Genomic DNA, 21,384 nt, shown 5'->3' with positions numbered 1-21,384 from the left:
TGTACCAAATCTAACTACTGTCGCCTTCCTCTATGCTAATATTCTACCAATTGAAACGATCTACTTCAGGGAAACGTGTCGCTCGAAGTTTCTGATATATGTCAGGAAACGATCAACGTTTACAATTTCATTTCTAGATCATTCTACTTTCGTTTTAGAGTGACTTATACAAAGAAAAAATGAAAGTATTAAAAACAATATTCAAAGGATCTATCTCAATTACAGCAGTGGTTTTAGGCATCAAATTACAACATGACCGGCACTCCACCAATCACATTTTAACTGCTAAGGAGACGCCTAAGTACACATTGGAACATGTACAGTTAGTATTTAGACATGGTGCGCGTACACCAGTGTGCACATATGATTTACCTGGTGTTGAACCAGCCGTTTGGGACCCGGAAAAATTTCTTGGAGATTTACCACATACCAATGTTGACTATACTTTGAAGCTAGTTTCCACTGGAGAAGAAGTTTCACTCGAATCTATTGACCCTTCAAGTTGGTCCAAAAGACGTTTGAAGGTAAGTTCTATTCTCTTGGCTTTATCTTTTTGGAACAGAAAGAAATTTTTAGAACTAAAATCGTTCTCAAGTAACTTTAATCTTTCTGAATCAAAGGGTGGAATGCAGACAGGCAAACTGACAAAGAATGGACAACAAATGGCTTTTGATGTTGGACAACACTTACAAAAAGAATATATCCAGGAACGGAAATTCATCTCCTCTATATACAGCCCTAGTGAAATAAGGTACAACACTTACAACACTTGATCGCCTTGAAAGACAGTAAATTCGATCGTGGATTCTTCTGATTGGTTGAGAATTACATTTTTCTTTTACTTCTAGAGTTCGAACGTCATCTTTCCAAAGAACGGTTGGAACTGTAAAAAGCATGCTAGCTGGGTTATATGGTAAAGATCAAATTCGAGGTAAGGATTTGTTTTAATTCGAACCAAAAAATTGATCAGCGGGAGGTACTTCAAATTGGAATGGTTGTATTTCGAAGACGTTGAATCGCAGACCTCTACAAAACCGCAGGTGGTATATATAAGGAGCACGAATCCGTTAGTGCATACCAACAGCCTAATAAGTTGACGAAGGCTTACTCCGAGGAACGATCGCAGACACCTACTCTCGGGTACCTAATAGCCGGGGGTTTGGAATAAAAATGTCCTGGGTGGAAATTTTTTGAAAAGGAGGTTAAAACAGCAATATTGGGACAAAAAAGGGAACCTTTAAAAACATTTTCCCAAAAATTGATAAGCAGGGGGGTTGGAATAAGAATGTCCTGGGTGGAAAATTTTCGAAAAATTAGTTAGCGGGGAGGCGGCTATTAGGTACCCGAGAGTAATCTCGAAGGGCAGTAGGGATTGTTTTCACTCTCGCGAAGGGTCCATGTTTCTGGCGCATAGGTGGCTATCGGTAGTAGTAATGCTTTGTTAAGGTTAATTTCCTTTCATACCTTTCTTCATCTAGAGCCAATCGAGATGTGGACGGTACGCTCTCAAGAAGAATATCTTTATCCTAATTTCTACCAATGTCCAAACCTCAATCGTCATTTCAAAGTGGCGAAGAAAGACTTCATCAACTTTCGACCAGATATTAGGGAGATAACGATAGATATCAACAAGAAGCTTGGACTTGTGGAGAAGGAGCAAATGATCGATGTTTTTCATCTTCTTGATCTCATGCACACTCGAGAGGTGAGTGAAGATTAAACTTCTTTTTGCTGGTTAAAATTCTGAAATTCGATCGTTAAAAGAGAGAGTTTAAGCACTTGGTGTTGAATCGTGGTTCGAATCCCAGCAGGCTGGCCGTGGACCCTGTTAAAAAAATTGGAAGACTAGATTATAGGACCATCCACGTAAAATATCTATCTACAAAAGACTTAATGAGAACTGTAACATGGTAGTATACAATACACCATGGACTTTAACAGCTTTTAACTAAACGAGGCTGGACTTTTAATATGTTGGTTTGCCATCAGCCTACTGACTCCGACCTTTATTGCAATTTCGACGTTAAGCGAATTTCTTTTCTTCAAAAATTACAAAATGTAGACAAAAATTGCATGAATGACCAAAATAAAAAGATTTTCCGACCGACCGACCCACCTCCAAAATCTAGGCTCGGGTGACGGCAAACCAAGAACTTTTTAAGTCCAGCCTGAATTATGCACCAGTAGAGAATTTTTGAGGTCATCGATGTAATAAATAAGCCATAATTTCAATTTCATATCAGTAATCACTGCTTTTCGAAGCCTAGAGAAGCGAGAAGCTTTTAGATGATATTTTTACTGGTGTATGAGGAGGATGAAAACAGCACCCACTCTTCGTAATTATCTTTTCATTTTAGGCACATGGTTTCAAAGCACTTCCAGATAATTTAACAAAGGAAGATCGTCAAAAAATCGAAAGAGCGGCTTCTAAACTCTTCTCTTTTATTATACAAGGGGATAACGACAGGTGAGTGTCTTGTGAATAATCCCTTGGCAAGACCGGCGAAAACACTCCGCTCTCGAATGCCTTAAGGATGGAAATGTTGTAACGGGCATCGAAATTATAGATAAAAAAATTATAGTTTCGGGGTTGGAACTTGGAAAAAAAAATATTGGTTGGAAATTTGAAAAAATGAGTCGTCTGGAAAAATTAAGGCGAAGATAAGTATACGGAGTGGATTAAGTGCCTTAAGTTGAAAAACGAAAAAAATGACAGAACACATTCTTAGCGTTATCTACTGAAATTAGTACATTGAAAGCTGGGAAAATGTCATTCTGCTTCACGTTCAGTAATCTTGTTTTTCTTTTCAGAAACATTTTGAGACTTTCAGTTGGTGCATTAGTAGAAGATCTTTGTCAGAATATCGAAGAAAAAGTTAAAAACCCTAAGAAGTACGTATAATTCACAGTACAGTAGTTTTATCTTTGGTGAACAACAGACAAATTTTCGTTCATCCGCGCTAATTGCGATTTAATTCGGATTTAAGCTAATCGGCCGCTAATCCACTTTTGAACAACCGGGCCCAGACTAATATACTTAAGTTTGAAAAGGCCTCAAAAAATTACTAAAAATCTGAATATTAATTGTGCTTATCGTATGCCACAAAATTTGCCCGTCTTAAATTTAAAGTATTTTCATCCTTAGGGTACATAAAATGGAGTTCGTTAGTGCGCATGACACAACTTTGCAAGGGTTGCTAATGGTTACAAGTCAATGGAAGGACGAATGGCCTTATTATGTATCATTGTTCAAAATTGAACTCTATAAAGATGAGGTATGGTAATATACCATGATGTTATTTTGAAGTAAAATGTTTGATTTGACTCACATTCCTAGTAGAAGATTATCGACTCTGTTTGCCAACATCTACAGAGATTGCAAATTTCATTGCACACGTTTTACGTGTGATACAATGTGGTACTGAGTAAGAACGCTGACCTTTATATACCCTGAACCAAGTTTCTCAACTCCGGCCAGGCAAAATCTTTGATCGGTGTTTTTGGTACCCTAATGGTAGCGCTAGTAAATAGTGGTGTAAATGTATCGAGATCGCTAGATCTACTTTTCCTCTAATACTTTTGATGATGTAGCGCCGTTTGAGGTTAATTTTTAACACTGCAATGGCTTCTTCAAAAACTTTTATCAAAGATGGCGGATGTAACTTTGTCCAGGGTATATTAACTTGTACTGAGTAAGAAGCATAAGGTGAAACTTCGTTAATATGTTTATACTATTCAACTTTTTTATCTTTTCAGGCGTCTGAATATTACGTTCGTCTTGAATTCAACGGACAAACTATTTTTCTTGACCAATCACAACATGAGGAAATGGTGCCAATTAGAACGTGAGTTATTTTATATTTCTCTTCCAAAAAATCAAAAACGAACGTGTACACTTTCCTACTTGTTTTCCATTTTTGCATATTGTTGCTTGCTTGAACTAGGGTGAAATTCAAGTAATTGAAGTGATCTTTCCCAATATTTTCTTACAGATTTTTGGAAAAGATGGAGAAATTTCGCGTCAAAGATTACAAGTTGGAATGTAGCAAGGAAGAAGGAAAGTAGCCCTTATTTTTAGGCTTCATTTTTTAATGAAATTTTCAACATTTTATATGATATTAAATTATTCTACTATATTGTAAATAACGAATTATTTTATAAAAAAACATTCTGAAATCTTAGTTTTTAAAAAACTATCATCAAACTATAGGACCATCCATTGTGACTGAAAACAACTAAAATGTCGAAAATATACAGAAACGTTTTTATTGTACCGGTATAATCCAACTAAGTTCGACTAAGTCGATATAATCGATATAGCCTCCTGATTTCAGCTATATAAATCATTTTTTAAATAAGTTATTGCATCAAAAGATAAATCCTTTAGAAGGTAACTCGTGGAGTCAAAAACCTTTTTTTTTCTGTGTTTTTTTCTTATCCAACAGGCCACCTTCTAAAGGATATAACTTTCGATGTAAGTATTCTAAGGAAAAATTATTGGTCAGCCCTGGTGACCCTTTAAATCCCTTTCGTGATTTTCCCGGTGGTCAAGACTTCAAAGTTTAAATCCGATTCTTCTACGTTTTCGAAAAACATCCCGAACGGGTTTGTAGAGCCGAACATCGCTGATGGCTAGCCCTAAACAATATTAAAGTCTGTCCAGATATAATTGGCAGTGGAAACAAGAATGCCTGTAACTTTTGACAGTCAAATATAATTATGGAATTTTTTTTTGCTTGTTTTAGAGAATCAAGAGCGCTATATTTCAATGTATTTTTTGTTGAAAAATTCGCGATTTTTAGCGGTTAAATTTGCGATTGCAAAAATTGAGCTTTTTTTCTACTTATGCTATAACGTTCATTTTTACACCAGTGGTAGTTCAACCTTAGGTTAAGAAGTTTGTTAAATTTTAAGGCAAACTGAAAAGTCCTTCGGAAGATATGGGACCCGAAATACCCCTTGGTAGCACTTTTCTGTGAAATATTAAATCTCCAACTTATTACTAAAAACGGGGGTAGTGATATGATTGATAAAACAGTTTTTCGATCATAACACATTTTACGATCTCTTTAATGACCTCATAGCCAAACTGTGTGTAGTGTTTTGGGAATTAGCAAAGTTCTTTAATGACTTAAAAATAAAAAAGGCAATATAAGTTCATGCTTATCTTTTCAATAAAAACAATTATGTGACTTCGTTTCGAAATAATCAATGATACCAATAATACCAATGCACCAACACTTAAAACACTTTCCAACTTTTAATTGCACTGTTAAAAAAAGGTAACATAACCCCCGTTTTTAGTAATAAGTTGGAGATTTGATATTTCACAGAAAAGTGCTACCAAGGGGTATTTCGGGTCCCATATCTTCCGAAGGACTTTTCAGTTTGCCTTAAAATTTAACAAACTTCTTAACCTAAGGTTGAACTACCACTGGTGTAAAAATGAACGTTATAGCATAAGTAGAAAAAAAGCTCAATTTTTGCAATCGCAAATTTAACCGCTAAAAATCGCGAATTTTTCAACCAAAAATACATTGAAATATATAGCGCTTTTGATTTTCTAAAACAAGCAAAAAAAATTCCATAATTACATTTGACTATCAAAAGTTACAGGTATTCTTGTTTCCACTGCCAATTATATTTGGACAGACTTTAGCTATTATTTCGATCGGAATCCACGTGTGATTTTTTATTCTGATTCAAAAAAAAAAAGTACCCAAGATGCCTCGTTTTTTTTCAACGCTTCATGAATGAGGCGGAAAATTGAAAGTGGGATGTTTTAAAGCTCTCAGCGTCCAAATTTCTGCTGAGTGATCTTTTTATGTTTATTTTTACTCACATCTTAGCTGTAATTACTCTTTCGGATCAATTTTAAAATTTATTTTGGCAAGAAGACACAGTAGCAGAAGTTGTGTAACCGTTTTGTGCTGAATTAACGTTACATAGAACTTCCAACTTGTGGGGCATATGGATATGGGATACCATTTTAAGCTTTTAAACTTTCTTTATGGCACTCTAAGCTGAACAAAACTGTTTTTAGATTAAATTGTCACTATTTGATCGCCATCTATCTTTGTAGGGCTTGAAAAACATTTGAGAGCTAAAAACATGACATAATCAATCATTTCGGATTTCGGGCTAACCTATCAACGCAGCTGGTTTTTTATATAATTGAAATCAGGAGGCTTCAAAGTTTTTATATACTTCATTTATTTCTTCTTCATTTTTCGTCTTCACTTTTGATCATACCGGGTGTCCCAAAAGTATATTAGAAATTCATCCATTCGGTAACATTCCACTCTTGATTATCTTTTCAACGAGCAAAAAACGCCATTAATTCAAATCCTATCAAAAGTTATAGTTTTTTATCTTCGCTACAGATTATTTTGATACAGACTTTACCACAAATAATTAATCAATCAAGTCTCTTCATCAAGCGAATGTCTTGCACGTTTCGTCATTGCTGGAACCAAACAACTCTATAAACATTCTCCGAACTTGTCCGTTGCCAGCTCCTAAAAATATGGAAGGGAAAAGTTTTGAACCAGTGACCCTATTGGTGCGCTCCTTAAGGAAATGCTTCCAGGCTTTCGTCAGTGCAATGTAAGGGCTGACATGAGATCAAAATGTAATGTGAGATTATTGTAAGTCAGAAGAACGAACTTTTTCAGTTTTATTCGAATTTACTAGTAGCCTAATTTTCTTTAATTTTCTATTATCTAATATCAAAAACTGAACATTCTGCCGATTCTAGATCGAGTGACCCAGTTTTGATTATCTGTTATACGTCTCTAGAATCCCTTTTGCTGGCTTGCCAACACAAATAAGGTCTGAAATATTATATCCAAAAAGCCATACCATTAAGAACAATTTGAACAAGCCATTTCCCAAGAGGTTTTTCTCCCCAGAAATGAACAGAAGTGAATCTCCATCTAGAAAACCATCTACGACTGGTGTCTTTGTATCGATAACCAAGCAACTCAGTGACGGTACCACTTGGTGACGTCAGATAGAGTGCAATTTGACCTCTTCTAGTGAATCTTATAGACGTTAGAAAGAAAAGAAACATGTTCCAGGCATTTGATGTTCGACTTGGTGATTTTAATGGGCAGATTGATTAGTTCGTTCTTCTTCAATGAAGTCAACGCCCTAAAACAACGAAGAGATAATGACGTGTAAGTAATCAATGTCAAGACACATATCAACCCTTAGCGGTGCGGTCTTTTAAAGAAGACTGACAACAACAACAAACAGGAAAATGCTTTTCGACGACGGTATTGTAGGTTGGAGAGCTCTTGTGAAAAATGTAAGACCCCTTGCATAAAGTAACGTTGAATTAATAGAACTATAGAACCATATTCAAATGCAAAAAATTGTGTAGAACAGCGGATTTTATTAAGACTACTTTCAATTCATAAAAAAAATCATTTAATGTCTCAGAAAATTGTCCTTAAAACAATATATTCAAAATTTTTATACAAAGCACAACTAAATTTGATATTGACGAAAAATACTTACATTGATTTTGTGACTAGAACCTTTTGTGAGACCCTATTAACGCCTGTTGTTTTCCAAGTTTTAGAAAGGGTGACCATTTTTCCGGCATCGAGAATCCCGAAACCGTAACGTGAGTTGAAGCGAAGACCAACACCATTGGTGTACCACGTGACAGGAAGATTGTTCTGATTTGATGATCAGGTATTGAACGTCACGCCAAGTCAATTGCTGACTGAAAGATATGTTTTGACTTGTTGTCATCCGTCAAGTACACATTTTATCTATATAAGCTACCCATATTTTTGGGCTGGAACCATGTTATAAATTTAGAACGCCATGGCTGGAATTTTAAACACCCTTCGGCACTATGCGATAACTAATACATATCAATGAAGAGATATTTAAGATACAAGAGAAATGCTGATAATTTGAAAAAAAAATAATGGCAAATCTGTTTTTACTCGTTTTTCAGGCTATAAATGAAGAAGAGCATGATACCTACTTGACACTGAGAGCAAGAGCAACAATAGCGGAAACCATGGCTGCTGCAGTTGATGAGCCACCGGAATTGATGGTACATGAACCTCTTAAATCAGTGGTGATCTAAAGTGTTAAGGTAATAAGAATCTGTAATCGGTGAGTTTCTGTATTTGTGTTTTTCTGTGCTGGAGACGGTAAGGTTCTAATTTGTATAGACCTTGATTGACTGAGGACGGCGGTAAATCAGCACTTTTACCGTCCTTGATTCTGCGGGTCAAAACAGCGGGTTTTTTTCAAATGGCTTTTATCACTCCACCGTCCTCAAAGGGTTCAAATAAATACATAAACTCGCTATTTGTTGGACAGAAATGGAGGTAGTCTTTAAGGAAAACTAGAAGGGAGGGAGGCCTAAATGATTTAGTTTTTAGGAATCTGCTGATTCTTGGATTTTTGATCTCCCACATTTCCTCTTTGGGATTTCTCAATAAATTTGGAAAAAACCGCGATCCTTTTATGATTTTTGAAAATATTGTCGATTTAATAATATCCTTACAGGGGTTCTGGGGGATTTTTCCCCGAGCTAGACTATAATACGATTGAGGATCTTTCTCAATACAACAGAGCTATGGAATCCCATTACTTTTCGAAAATGGATTTCATTCTTCTTTTTTTTTGGAAGGATAAGGTGAACCCCTATTTTCAGATATTTGCAAAGAGTTTTGTTTTTAGTTTTGGATTTAGAGCCCCTTGACTGTTCGTCTTATTCCCCCATAGGGAACACCTTTATTTTGCTGGATCGGACAAAATTGAAATATTATGGTTTACTTGTAAGCTTAAGTTTTTTAAGTCAGTTTTAGGAATGGGAAGAGAGACTTACAGCATCTTTGGTGAATCCTTTGACAAACCATTTTGTTTGTTGTGTGTATACTGAAGTCAAGATAGACGCGCAACCTTCTCCTAATAGAGTTTGACTGGAAGATTGAAAAATCATAATCAAAGTTTGATCGTTCGGTGCCCTCGTAGGAAAGGTGTACAGGGGAAAGGTTACCAAATCTGTGCAGATTCCCCCCTTTACAGTGAGGAAAAAAATTAAAAAAAAAACGTTTAAAAAATTGATTTTTGTCATAATTTATGACTTGGGAATTCAGAAACATTTCTTTTGTTGTTGTCTTGTAAAATTTTTATTCGATTCCTGCAGTGACGTAGAAAAATTTCATACACTAAAAAATGAATCCTATGAAAAAGGCTAATGATAGCCAGGTTGTATCAATTGTGTCGTTTAAAATGTTCAATTTTCTTGTACAACTATTCTAAAGTTATACAACGGTTTATCTCGTTACTCTTCTTCGATTCTTCATAATATCTCAGGATATATTTTGGGAAGTTTTTACGTGAATAAAAGATAAGCAACGAAATATATCGTATTTTTTACGTCAGATGAACAATTATAGAAATTGTTGCTAATGTGTACTGTTAAACATCTAATCTACAGATTAGATTAAAATTACGCAAGTGTGGTCATCAAAAAGCAATTAAATATACTTCTAACATCCTGCGAAGAGATACTTATGGTACATCTTTGCTTAAAAATGCCCTGGCCTTTATTTCAATTGCCACTTGAACAAACATGAATGGCGCTTTATTGGGAAATTGAAATGGAAATGAGAGTTTGATTGTGCGCTCTCTTGAAAGGATCATTGTTTCATTTGAAGGGTTCTTTGTGTGAATACATCTCGAGTCTAGCAATGTGTCAATATTTTAGTTTTGTTATCTAGGGACAATGAAGTAAAAAGAGATTTATAAAGGAACAGTTATCTATGCTTAGTGTTATGGAATGAAATACGTCAACGAACCTGTGATCTTTAGCAGCACTTGCCCCCGCAATGGAATAAAGATTATTAACGGTTCCGTCAGCACCACAGTGGTCCCCATGGTAGCCACCTGATCCTGATGTTCTAATGTAAATAGACCCTAATCCCCTGCGGCCCTGAAAAATAATAGCATGGAAAGTAAATGGATCTTACTTTCGAGGAACGACACTCTCTACCGTTTCAATTGTGTAATTATTAGCTTTTTGAAAATTAGTGAAGCTTGTTGAAGCCTTGGCTGGGGACTTTATATCCAATATGATTACCTTGGTGATACCTTTAACATAAGCTTTCATCACTTGCTTGGTGTGTTTTGCGATGAACTGTCCATTGTCAGGTGGCCCCGTAGTGGAAACGTAAATATCTGTCTCATTCAAACGGTGTGTGTATGATTACGCATGCGCCAGTGCTGTCCAACCGAATGTCAAAGCTAAAGGATAGAGGATATCGAATCTTAAATTTAGAAATTTCGATCAGTTGATAGCTTCATTTCAGCATTAAAAAGCAGTCAAAATACAAAGGTGGGAGGCTGCTTAGGAATTTGTGTAATCCGTTTCCTTATGTATCTATGAAAATGGGTTGGATAATAATATTAAAGTATTTTGTTCAAGCTTCCGTTTTTTGTAGGTGGGAAATGGTAGAACAATAAACTTTCGGTTTGTGGTTCTACGCTGATTCTAAGTCTTACAGGAAGCACCAGAGAGAATTTCCGACAAACACGCTAATTTTACCTGAAATTTTCGCTTCACAAGCGATACCCACACCGCACTGGTTGTTGTTGGCTGACATCCCAATAATTCCGGCCATCTTCGTGCCGTGTCTAAGTAAAAAAAGATTATTCTACATATGATTGTTTCGGTCGTAAAATAACATTTGCTTCATGCAGACATACACTGTTTTTGTCCCGGTCCTGGATTGGGATGAAACTTTTGAAATTGGAGATTAAGAATCGTTTGATAGAATTTGATGTTTCGGAGTTTCCTGTGTAAACTTTGAATTTATACCCAGGTGTTCTTGTTTTCCTTGGCTGTAAATCTCTATTGAAATCTCCATAATTGAAAGATGATTCTGTGACCTGAAAAATATGAAGATAGTTTTTCATGAATTTTTTGCATCGTCTTTTTGAAAATTCGGAAAATAGCTAAACTTCTTTTACTTACAATATTGTCGAGGAGATCATTGTGCGTGACTTCTACCCCGGAAAAGAAAAATCAAAACTAGCCAGGACAGTACAAAAAATTAATCAGCATAAAATTTGTGATCGATTGGTATATAATATGTCTATGTTTAAAGTCAAAAAAAGAGGGGCTAAAAAGGGTTGAATCTAAAATCCGCCATTATGGAAATTTGAGCCTGATCCAAATAACGCCACACACGTTTTCTGACTCTTCAAGGGCTATACTTTCATGATCAAAAGAAAAAATGACTATACGCCGATGCGCATACGGGACCTAACTCAGCCCCTAGAGTATGTCCCAAAAACTTAAAATAAAAAAACTACTCTTGTCAGGCACACACAACAAGTTGGCCACACCTCACCACCTTTGCTACCATCTTTGTTTACATTTTTTTGTCGATGAAGCATTTTTAAAAGCGCGGGATATTTCCGACCATTAAATTTTCAAATTTTTAGAGTTTTGGATATTTCCGACCATCAAATGATATTTCCGACCATCAAATGATATTTCCGACCATCACGCTATGATATTTCCGACCATTAAAGATATTTCCACCCGTCTACGGAAAAAAAATTTGCGTCGTCGAAAGTAAATTTCCTTTGTAAATTCACTTTACCAGACTTCTCAAAAGCTGGCGACGCTGTTAAAATTTAATAGGTCATGTAAGACAATTTGTGTAAGGCATTTTCCTTTTCTTAACGGGCACACAATACACTAAGTATATTCTTAGTTTTGTATGGGAAAACCTTTCATTAAAAATCTGAGGAAGATAATAATGACCCTTTCTTGTATCATATTATGTTTTCGTTATAATCTCAGCCCCTACCAAATGAACCTTTACAGTGCGCATGACACTACATTGAATGCTCTACTCATGGCCTTTGGAAAATGGGACCGTTATTCTTGACCCAGATTTGCTTCTTATATTGCATTCGAACTTTACAAGCATAAAGAGGTTTGAAGGCTTTTTTCTTTTTCTTGTTTGACATTATAATTAATCATAGCTAGCAAGCTAGTGGCTAGTTATAGATGACGTTTTTAAGTTTATTTTTGTAACTTTGGCCGTTCTCAAACTTCATATCAACGTCAATTTATTCGACGAAGACTTGCCTTTATTCGATTGACCTGACCTGACCGACCTCTAATGCAAATATTTTTATGATTTTAGTAGGTTAAAGTTCTGATAAGTTAAGGTCAAAACATTTCTTCAAAATCACAGTGTGCTTTAGAGGGTTCGTTATTACTTACAGTATATGGCCCCAAAAACGGAGACGGCCCCCAAAACGGAGGTTTTCATTAAAATGAAGATTCTGACTTGTAGATTTATCAGAATTAAACGATTTTTGTTTATTTTGAAAGAAAGATGGTTATACTTAAAAATGAGCATGTTTTTGCTGGTTTGAGACAGATTCAAAATAACATATTTGCGTCTAAAGGAAAAATTTTAACACCAAAATTAGATAAAAATTGCATATAACTCACTCTAGCTCCTTGGATATTGAAAATAAGTTATGAAAACGGGGTATAGGAACCTTTCTACACCTAATGCCGTTCAGAAAATGCAGATACATCTGTGACTTTAGAAGCTGGGTAAAAGATATAGCATCTTGAAGGTCAACCAGTATTTTGGGACCCTAGAATCAGCATTGATAAAACCGAAAGTAAATATGAGAGCCTAAATATGAGAAACAGCAAAAAATATTGGAATTCCATTCCTATCACCTTGAGTTAATAGTTTATAACAAAAAATTAACATTATATATAAATTTTTTCGCTGAATCAGCAAAAACGGCAAATTCTCTCATTTTTTTGCAAAATATAGCGGAGAAAAATATCTTTAAAGCTTAATATTTTCAGTTTCAGTTAAGCTTTTTTTCTAAAATTTTCACAGCTTATTCCATACATAAATGGAACTATTTTCAAAAAAGATTTCTTTTCAAAAACTTGATTAAGAGGTTGTTAAATCGAAATGGTCATTTTGAAAATTTCTAAATTTTCAGTTTGGACTTTGCAATATCGAAAGTCTTGAAATATTTCATTAAAATCATAAATTTTACATCCATCGGGTCGTAAATTTAAGGGGAAACACAAATATGTTCATAGTTTTTCTCCCTATTACCACTGCGCTTAATAATTTGATTTTAACTGCACCTCCGTTTTGGGGGCCCCAAACCTGTATTTTGACAACCAGGGGTATACTGTAACATTTTATCAAACAAATTTATGCCCAAAACCCTTTAAATCACATTTCCAAACTATGGTCAAAGTTTTGTATTCATATCTTAAAGATATCTCGAGAAATCGCTAAAATTACAAACCTCCGTTTTGGGGGCCATTAGAAAAAAGCTACCTATCTTTAAGCGATTGAAAAATATTGTTAAAATTGAAAATTTTGAAAAAGAACTTCTTGGAAATGAAGTAGAGATGTTAAAGTTTTTCATGCAGCAAAAATCTTTGTAAAACCTTTTTTCCTCTAGATTTGAGAGAAATTTTAAATTTGATCGCCGTTTTGGGGGCCACATACTGTATTCATTTTTCTACAATTGATTGAATATTTTTGAAAAATGAATCAAAAACATGATTTCCAAATCCTATCCTCAATTGAATCGTATTCAAACATGATACCTTCTTTTACGTGAAAAGGTGTTATTGTTGAAATAGAAAAGATAGAAAGATGATTATTTCCTTGACATTAAAGGTCATAAAAAAATGAACCTGTAAGTACCTTGATTCTCACGAGAAACTGTCATTGAAAAGTTGAAATTAAAATTCGATATCTTTACGTCAAAGTTTTATAATCTTTCTTGTGTTTTTAGGACGATAAACATTACGTGAGAGTTGTATATAATAAAAAATCATTATTGTTGGACCAAGAATCCAATGCTGAATATATTCCACTTGAAAGGTACTTCTAAATTTTCTATTCACCATTTTGTTATTATTTCGAAATTATTATAATTACTTTTCTTGCTTTTTTTTCGAAAGAGGAAGCAAAATTTATTAATATGTAATTCGTTTTCATTGCTTGTGATTCCTTTCGATAATGAAGCAAAACATTACAAAAAGGACGACTATCACTTGTTTCAGGTTTTTCGAGTTGTTGAAGAAATATCGCGTTAAAGACTGGAAAACATATTGTCAGAGAAAATAGGCTCGAAAACCCTCCGCGTCCAATATCCCACTTCCTTCGTGCTGTAGGTATAACCGCATATCCACTAGTTTTTTGCTTCACGCTGCTATTTTTATAGGGTAATTGATTTTTTTTAATCGCACTAATTATTATTTTCACCAAAAATGCTTGTATATTTTTAATTACTTTTAAACGGGTAATTTAAGAATTGCTATTTTCACTTAATTAATTTGATTCGAATGATATTGTTACAAATTTTGAACTAACAGTTTGTGATGCCATTGCTTAAATTCATTTAATTAACCGTATTGTTAAGTCGTTCGACCTTTTAAAAATTCGTTTGGTAGTAGAAGAGCCATTATTTTTTTCTGGCTGTGTCTAAGTTTCAATTAGATAAAGCACTAATAAACACATTTTATTTAGGATTGCTTTTTGGGAGAATAATTTCTCAGTTTGTCTTAGTGCCTACTTTTCTAAGTAAGAATGGATTCAGTTCGCTCACCCACACATGATGCGACGACGTACACATTAGAACAAGTGCAATTTGTGAGCCGTCATGGCGCTCGTACCACGGTCACGAATATTCCAGACGTTCACGACTTCCCTCATATGGAGCCGGCTGATTGGAGTGGATTCGAAGTCAAAACAAGCCTACCCCATATTTTGAAACTTGACAATGGAAAAGAACTTCTTCAATCAGCTTACGATAAAACTATGAAAAGTCGTGGCTTGCTGCAGGTGAGTTTCACATCGTATTTTTGACATCGTGTTTGGTTAAAGATATGTGATGCTCGCTGTTATCGATTCGAAGCTTTATTGACATTTTTGATAAAAAGGATTCTCCTTAAATATTTTTTTCATTATCTGAATCTTTGCATGTGTAGTTTGAATCGATTCAATTCAAGTCAAGAGGAAATCCTCATACCATTACCCTCCGTGACATGCCCCCCCCCCACTTATTTGGGGGGGGGGTGTAAATCTAAAATCGGCCTAAAAGTGGGTGGGAGCTGTCTCATTTTTAAAACTCAGAGGGGGCCCAAAAAAGTGGGGGGGACCTGAAGGGCTGCACTAAAGTTCTAGGGGCTAATTACAATAATTAAGAAATTGTAAAAATATTTTTTTGTTTTATTGAAATCGAAATAATTTGGTGCCAAATTATTTTTCTTTGCTGGGACCTGAACCTTGAAAGTACTTTTTGCAGGGACCTGAACCTTTAGATTTCAATTGGGACTTTCAACCTTACTGAAAGTTGGGGGGACTTAAAACTTAGGGGGGACCTAAGTTTGTTGGGGGGACCTAGAACCCCATTCGGAGCCATGGTGATTCGAGCAAATGAAATTTCGATCTTTCCGTGGTAAAAAAGATGAAATTTTCTTATTTCTCCGACCTTTAGTGGGATTGATATTAGATTTTTCTGATTTTTCCGACCCTTAGCGGGACTTTAGAAATCCAAAAAAGGTACCTTTAAGGGCGGCACATACCGTACCCTCCATTTGTCTAAGTACCCCCGGGAAAATTTCATGTTTGGGCTCGAATTAACAACATTTGCTATGTGCACTTTTAGAGAAAGCGATGTTCTCTCCTTCCCGTGTATACCACAGTATAATTTGATAAATAATCACAAGTTTTTTTATTCTTAGGGAGGAATGAAAGTGGGTGAATTGACACGAATTGGTCGTAAACAAGCGCTGCAGTTGGGAAATATGTTAAAGAAAAGATATCAAGAGAAAAATTCCTTTTTGTCCGATGTCTTCAAATCGAATGATATCAGGTTAGCCTTGCACCCATTTTTGAAAAATCCAGCTTCATTTTAGTGCGGAAGGGGTCTGAATCCCCCCATTGCATTGTTATCCCCTTCTCGAACCTTTATAAAAAAGCTTGTTTCACAAGATTTTCGCGCTTTTTAACCCTGGAAAATATAATCCCTTTGCCTACTATATTCAAACAGCACACTGAAATTGTGTGAAAATGAAAATAATATTGCAATTTGGACAAATTTATCCTTAGAACTTTGAGATACATTATGTAGTTTGCTGAATAGTACCTTTTATTATAGAGGTGTATGGGTGTCACAAATAGAAGATTACAGAAAATATGTAATTCTAACAAGATAAAGAATCCCTCTTTTCTCCACCACTCCCCCCCCCCCACTTCGTGAGAGAAACTTGCCTCTACTTTGTTTAATTTGAGATGATACTTTGATAGTTGTGTGGAAAATTCAACGTTGAGCACTGTGAAGTCATGTTCATAATCCTTATCTTTTCTTTTCGATCAGTATACGAAGTTCGAACATCGAGCGAACCATTTTGACCGCTCTCTTCATCATCGAAGGTTTGTTTGGCAAAGAAAACATACAAGGTAAGTTTATATTCTAATACAATTATTTTGAACCATGGTTCCGGTTTGTGGGTCCTGTGAAGATAAAAATCTGGACTCTTTAAACTCTCTATGGACTGTATTCGGTTGTCTATGTTAGTTTTGTAGCAATCTCAATTCGACCTTATTGTGAGGTTTCCTTTCTTTAGGAGAACCTTTGGAAATCGAAGTTAAGGAGCGAGATAATGAAACGATGTATCCGAACTGGTACGCCTGTGAAGCCTTGAAAGAGTGGAAGAGCACTATCAACTATTTAAACTTCACTCCTGACATTGCGTCATTTACAAAAGAATGCAATGCACTGATTGGCTGTGAGTCAGATCCCATTCATATGGTAGCTCTTGATGACATTATCAAATGTAGAAAGGTAAACTTCAGTTTTCTTTACAACACAGATAAAGAATAGTTACAAGCTTCTCTAAGGTGCCGCATACATCCCCATCCCGGTTATCATAAGCTGAATAGCATGTTTTCAGCTTATAATTACTTTGCTTAGAGTTTTAGAGGTACAATTTCGGACCCCTTTTTTATTCGGAAACCCCCTACTGTTTGGGACCTTAGAGTACTCTCAATAAACTCGAACATCGAGAGAGAGCCACTAGTAGTAATCGTTAAATGTTTTTGGGAAGATGTTCATTGTTCGACGTTCCTCTTTCATCCATTATCATGATTTCATTACTGGGCTTCGTTGTTTTAGAGTCATGGGTTCCGTCTTCCAAAAGAGTTGCACGGTTATGAAGAAATGATCGGTGAAGAAGCTGCTGAAACTTTCAAAACAATCTTGGAAGGGGAAAACAGGTACAAACTTTCAGCCCACTTTGGACTTATTTTTGAATTAACAAGTACATCCTCTTGATCGGAGCATTATTCCCATTCGACCAGGACCATCTCCGTGGCTGCTACTATTCAGAGAGTCATAACAAGTTCACCAGAAGGCCTAATTTTCTGTTACTTTTTCAGATCTGTTGGTCTCAAGCGATCTATCGGATGTCTTTTGAACGAACTGTGTGAAAATATGGAAAAAGTGGTCAAAGGATGCAGGTATACTTTATAAATCCCTTTATTTTTAAATTGCATTACCTTTTATCTTTAGCTCTAGGGACTTTGATTGATACAAATAGGTCTATTTTATTGATGACGGCAAATATTTTGCTTTAGAAGGAAGTACTCGGAAAATACACTTGATCTCTATGGTTTCTTTTTGTCATGTTTGTTTGACCAGAGAAAAAAAACACAGATAAAAAATAACTGTCAAAATGAATAACTGTCAAAATGAGATGAACTTTTACATAGTACGAGTATAGGAGCAGCTTCGATAATTGATAGTATTGTGTTGACTGAAATATCTCACATTTCTTGCGTTACTGAGCGACTGCAACATATTATTTTCAAACTATTTTTATCGCGTTTTGGAATTTTCTTTTGTTATTTTAATGTAACACGAGGACAAAGATTCGTCTCTGTTTCAATATTTTTTGCACCCGAAAATTTGCACTTTGGCTATTTATATGTCTAGAGGCAAAGTCCGAGAAAATCAGATTTTTTGAATCTGTTTGTTACAGTGATGGGTGCTCGTGATTTTAATTTTTGGCTGGCCATAGTTATAGTGATGGTGAATAATATGAACAGAGAGAAAAAGAATAATTTTCGTAGCTCAGTTATATAGGCCACTTCGGTGGGGCACTTTTTTATTCCTTTCCTGAAGGCATTTTTTTGCATTTTGCTATTTCAGTGAATTCAAGTTGAAGTTGTTTAGTGGCCACGATACTACACTATTGGCTTTACTGTTGGTTTTAAGCCAGTGGTTTGGTGGATGCTCGCCTTCATTTGCTTCCCATATTATCTTTGAAGTCTATAAAAATCAGGTTTGTACACTGTTATATATTCCCAACAAATAAGTTTGCGACCGCAGTTGAGGGCGACCCGAAGGCTCCCTTTTCGTATAGCTGTCTAACCGAAGGTAGTGGAGGGTACCACTCCGTTCCCTAGATTTCTCCACTTACCTTTGATCAGTCGCTTTAGTTGCTGAGCACCAAGCAGAGAGACTTCGAGTACCATTTTAGGAATCTTTGGTATGACCCGGCTCGGGATCGAACCCACAACCTTGCGCACCGTAGCTGGATGCTCTACCTTCATGCATAGAGGTAATAAAAAATAGATGGAGTAACAACTTTTCTGTAATAGCCAGAGAAGTCATAAAACTCTTTAGAAATTTCTTTCAAATCGGCCTCCTTTGATTACCAATCCTTGATAGCAAAAATCAGTCAAGATATAGATTATAAGAACTAAAGTAAAGTTATTTTGTCGACAACGAAACCTCGTATTTTTAGGTAAAATGCAATTTTTTTTCGAGTAATAATTTCTTTATAATTTTAAAAGAAGTTTTTATTTTATCGGGAAACTTTCGAGAGGTAAACTTCTTCAAATTTTGCGAATTCTTTGTTGTTTGTGGAAGGTTCTTTGCTATAAATATCTTTAGATCTAAAATAGCAGCTGCCCTCAAAATTTTGATAGAATATAGTTGAAAGATTGGCATTAGTAAATATGTAAAAATTGACAAAAATTGCCGAGGATTCCCTGAGCAGCGAACATTTTAAATTCGGTGTTCTGTGCTTATTCTTGCAAGGTTTTCTTATGTTTTATAAACAAAACTGTCATCACACAATGAACAAATTAAAAATGTAGCGTGATTTTATTCAAATTCTCTTCGACTCAAGTATTCCATGAGCGAAAGCAAAATTGATGGCTTTTTCCCAAAGCAACAAAGCAACAGTTTGCTATCAACGATACAATACAATAGAATAGTAGGAGTGGTATCTCCATCTATATTTTTATTACCTCCATGCTTTATGCTACGGTCAATTCCCAATTCTCATTATAAAAAGAATATTACTATAGGTCAATGTTTATCAAAAACTTCCAATAGTAAGAAATGGCACAAAAAAACATACAACGTGGTGGTGAAATTACGAACATTCCAAGAATATAAAAACACTGAAAGTTAAGAACGAAGGCTTCCAAAGATTTTGAGCGCTCTTACAAAAATAATGTGTAGACATGAATGTGTTTATATTTTGCACTGTTGTGTGTTGTATTTGCTTATTGTTTGGAGATATGACATAATTAGACTCGCTTTCAATACATTTCTTATTCTCCACTATACTAATCCCATATAGTAAATTATGTACAAGCTTGAGTGTCTTTGATAACTTTTTTGATATAGGCATCGCAGAGAAAGGTACCTTATTACACAAATATTACTAGGCAAGTATTTAACGGCCTTGAAATTTGCACGATCTGAAATTAACACGGCTGGTTTTAATTAAGAGGATTTTTATTAACACGGAATTTTTCAATTCGTGTCAATAAGATGACAAGCAGTATTCGTGCAATAAGGTATCTATGATTTTCAACAAATCTTTCTTTAGTCAAATGGTAAACATTACATTAATGTCATATACAATGGAGAAGAGTTGAACTTCGAGCAACAAGAACGGTACCTACCCTTGACTGAGTAAGATATCTTTACAATACACCTTTTCGACCGTAGCCACCAATTATCGCGCGGGCATTTTTTTGTCCGCTTGATCCCACTAAAACCTTCCCAGTCCTTTTTTCCGCACCTATAGACAATAGAAAAATGTGTCAAAAAAGGATTGGATCGAGTTTAGTGGGATAAAGCGGACAAGAAAATGTCCGCGCGGCAATTGGTGGCTACGGTCGAAAAGGTGTATTCTCCCCCATGATGATTCATTCATTCCCGTTATTTTTCACCCGAGTTTACCCAAGGGCTCGCCGCTGGCTCTTCTCAACGTTTGAGTTACCTGCTTACACGTTTTTTTATAAGAACAAACTATATAAGAACATAAGCCTTCGATGGCAAAGATGTTAAGAACAAGTTAAGAACATTTTAAGGCTTTGCAGAGACTCTAGAACATCGAATTTCGTAGAAAATGGACAAAAATACTCACAAAATGGTGAAAATAAGAACACGTTAAGGCTTGAAACTCAAAAATTTAAAAACGTCCGAAGGTTTCAAATATCTTAGATGTTCTAATAAAGAAAACTAGCCGGTACCCGGCGTCGCACGCCGGTTAAGCTGTAGCTGAACGCACTAAAAGTCCTTTGGATGTTGAAGCTGGCTTAAACGATCAAATTAATAAAAATATATCTTCAAAGTTTGACACTAACCTTCCCCCGGAGATCTTTTTCTCGCTTCGCTCGCATTAATTACGCCGTCCAGCTTTCGACAATTTGAGAAAATGTCATGGTAAAGAGGAGTGCATTGTAGAAATGACAATTCTTTAGGAAAAAGCGGGAAAGCCACAAAGAATAGTGCAACTTTGTTTTTATCAGATTTAAAAAGATAAATAATAAGCGGCAAGTACAAAACGCCTACTACCTACTACTTAATACTTACTACCTACTACTTACTACTTACTACCTACTCAGTTTGTATACTTTACAGACCAGAACTCTCCTTCGCTTGTTCAAAATCTCTATTCTAAAAAAAATTGGTTTTGTAATATCTGAATGCTAACACACAAGTCTTTATTGCTTTATATTTACTTGAAAAAAGTGTTATCTAAAAGAATATTTAGCATATTTACGTAGTGAGTAAATATTCTCTTCGCCTCATATAAGTATACAAAAGGCCATTATCTTGATTTTTTCTTTTTCCTAAACCTACTCTCTCTTATGACTCTTATTATAAGAACTTTCCTTTTTCCTTAAGGTGGTAGTCTACCCAAAAATAAAAAATCATCGAAAAAATTGTCGAATTCTGGTTTTTGGGTGTTTTGAGATCCTTAGGTCTTTCTGAACATCTCCTGAAAATTTCAGAGCTATATCT

The 21,384-nt window shown here is 35.4% G+C and overlaps 3 protein-coding genes across 7 annotated transcripts in view; 2 read left to right on the top strand and 1 right to left on the bottom strand.

Annotated features, from left to right (window-relative positions):
• The first annotated feature begins 125 nt into the window (after positions 1–125).
• LOC136824143 (lysophosphatidic acid phosphatase type 6-like) lies at positions 126–4,258 on the top strand. The gene is made up of 9 exons (XM_067080310.1): positions 126–524; positions 621–751; positions 849–931; positions 1,479–1,705; positions 2,358–2,467; positions 2,812–2,892; positions 3,146–3,275; positions 3,757–3,845; positions 3,993–4,258. The coding sequence occupies exons 1-9, from the start codon at positions 180–182 to the stop codon at positions 4,063–4,065; spliced, it is 1,269 nt and encodes a 422-aa protein (XP_066936411.1). The 5' UTR covers positions 126–179; the 3' UTR covers positions 4,066–4,258.
• A 3,740-nt stretch (positions 4,259–7,998) lies between these two features.
• Positions 7,999–11,402, bottom strand: LOC136823881 (furin-1-like). The gene is made up of 7 exons (XM_067080041.1): positions 11,388–11,402; positions 10,853–10,923; positions 10,580–10,668; positions 10,115–10,212; positions 9,834–9,967; positions 8,858–8,951; positions 7,999–8,103 (listed from the first exon to the last, which is right to left on the bottom strand). Exons 1-7 carry the CDS (start codon positions 11,400–11,402, stop codon positions 7,999–8,001), a joined length of 606 nt encoding a protein of 201 aa, XP_066936142.1.
• A 449-nt stretch (positions 11,403–11,851) lies between these two features.
• Positions 11,852–21,384, top strand: part of LOC136824161 (lysophosphatidic acid phosphatase type 6-like) — a 12,821-nt gene continuing 3,288 nt past the window's right edge. Inside the window, exons 1-11 of one of the 5 annotated variants that reach the window (XM_067080343.1) lie at positions 11,852–11,981; positions 13,843–13,931; positions 14,114–14,220; positions 14,580–14,894; positions 15,797–15,927; positions 16,432–16,514; positions 16,682–16,899; positions 17,230–17,330; positions 17,493–17,573; positions 18,265–18,397; positions 19,961–20,046. In XM_067080343.1, the coding sequence (XP_066936444.1) occupies positions 14,640–14,894; positions 15,797–15,927; positions 16,432–16,514; positions 16,682–16,899; positions 17,230–17,330; positions 17,493–17,573; positions 18,265–18,397; positions 19,961–20,046 (1,088 nt within the window). In that variant the 5' untranslated portion in view covers positions 11,852–11,981; positions 13,843–13,931; positions 14,114–14,220; positions 14,580–14,639. Of the gene's footprint in view, positions 11,982–13,842; positions 13,932–14,113; positions 14,225–14,579; positions 14,895–15,796; positions 15,928–16,431; positions 16,515–16,681; positions 16,900–17,229; positions 17,331–17,492; positions 17,574–18,264; positions 18,398–19,960; positions 20,047–21,384 lie in introns of all 5 variants that reach the window. The other 4 variants (XM_067080359.1, XM_067080365.1, XM_067080351.1 and 1 more) reach the window with 4 other exon arrangements.

This window comes from Clytia hemisphaerica, unplaced genomic scaffold (genome assembly GCF_902728285.1).
Source record: "Clytia hemisphaerica strain Z4C2 unplaced genomic scaffold, Clytia hemisphaerica genome assembly, whole genome shotgun sequence".
Lineage (NCBI taxonomy): Eukaryota > Metazoa > Cnidaria > Hydrozoa > Leptothecata > Clytiidae > Clytia > Clytia hemisphaerica.
The sequence above is the reverse complement of the archived record's forward strand: the minus strand, read 5'-3'. Positions and strand labels throughout refer to the sequence as shown.

Excerpts from the sequence above, each read along its gene's own strand:
- LOC136824143 (XM_067080310.1), top strand. The coding sequence starts at position 180 with ATGAAAGTATTAAAAACAATATTCAAAGGATCTATCTCAATTACAGCA. Across the intron at positions 2,468-2,811 it reads ATACAAGGGGATAACGACAG|AAACATTTTGAGACTTTCAG; the intron begins GTGAGTGTCTTG and ends TTTTCTTTTCAG. Across the intron at positions 3,846-3,992 it reads GAAATGGTGCCAATTAGAAC|ATTTTTGGAAAAGATGGAGA; the intron begins GTGAGTTATTTT and ends ATTTTCTTACAG.
- LOC136823881 (XM_067080041.1), bottom strand. Across the intron at positions 10,669-10,852 it reads AGGAAAACAAGAACACCTGG|ACACGGCACGAAGATGGCCG; the intron begins GTATAAATTCAA and ends TTTTTTACTTAG. Across the intron at positions 10,213-10,579 it reads TTGTGAAGCGAAAATTTCAG|ATATTTACGTTTCCACTACG; the intron begins GTAAAATTAGCG and ends TGAATGAGACAG.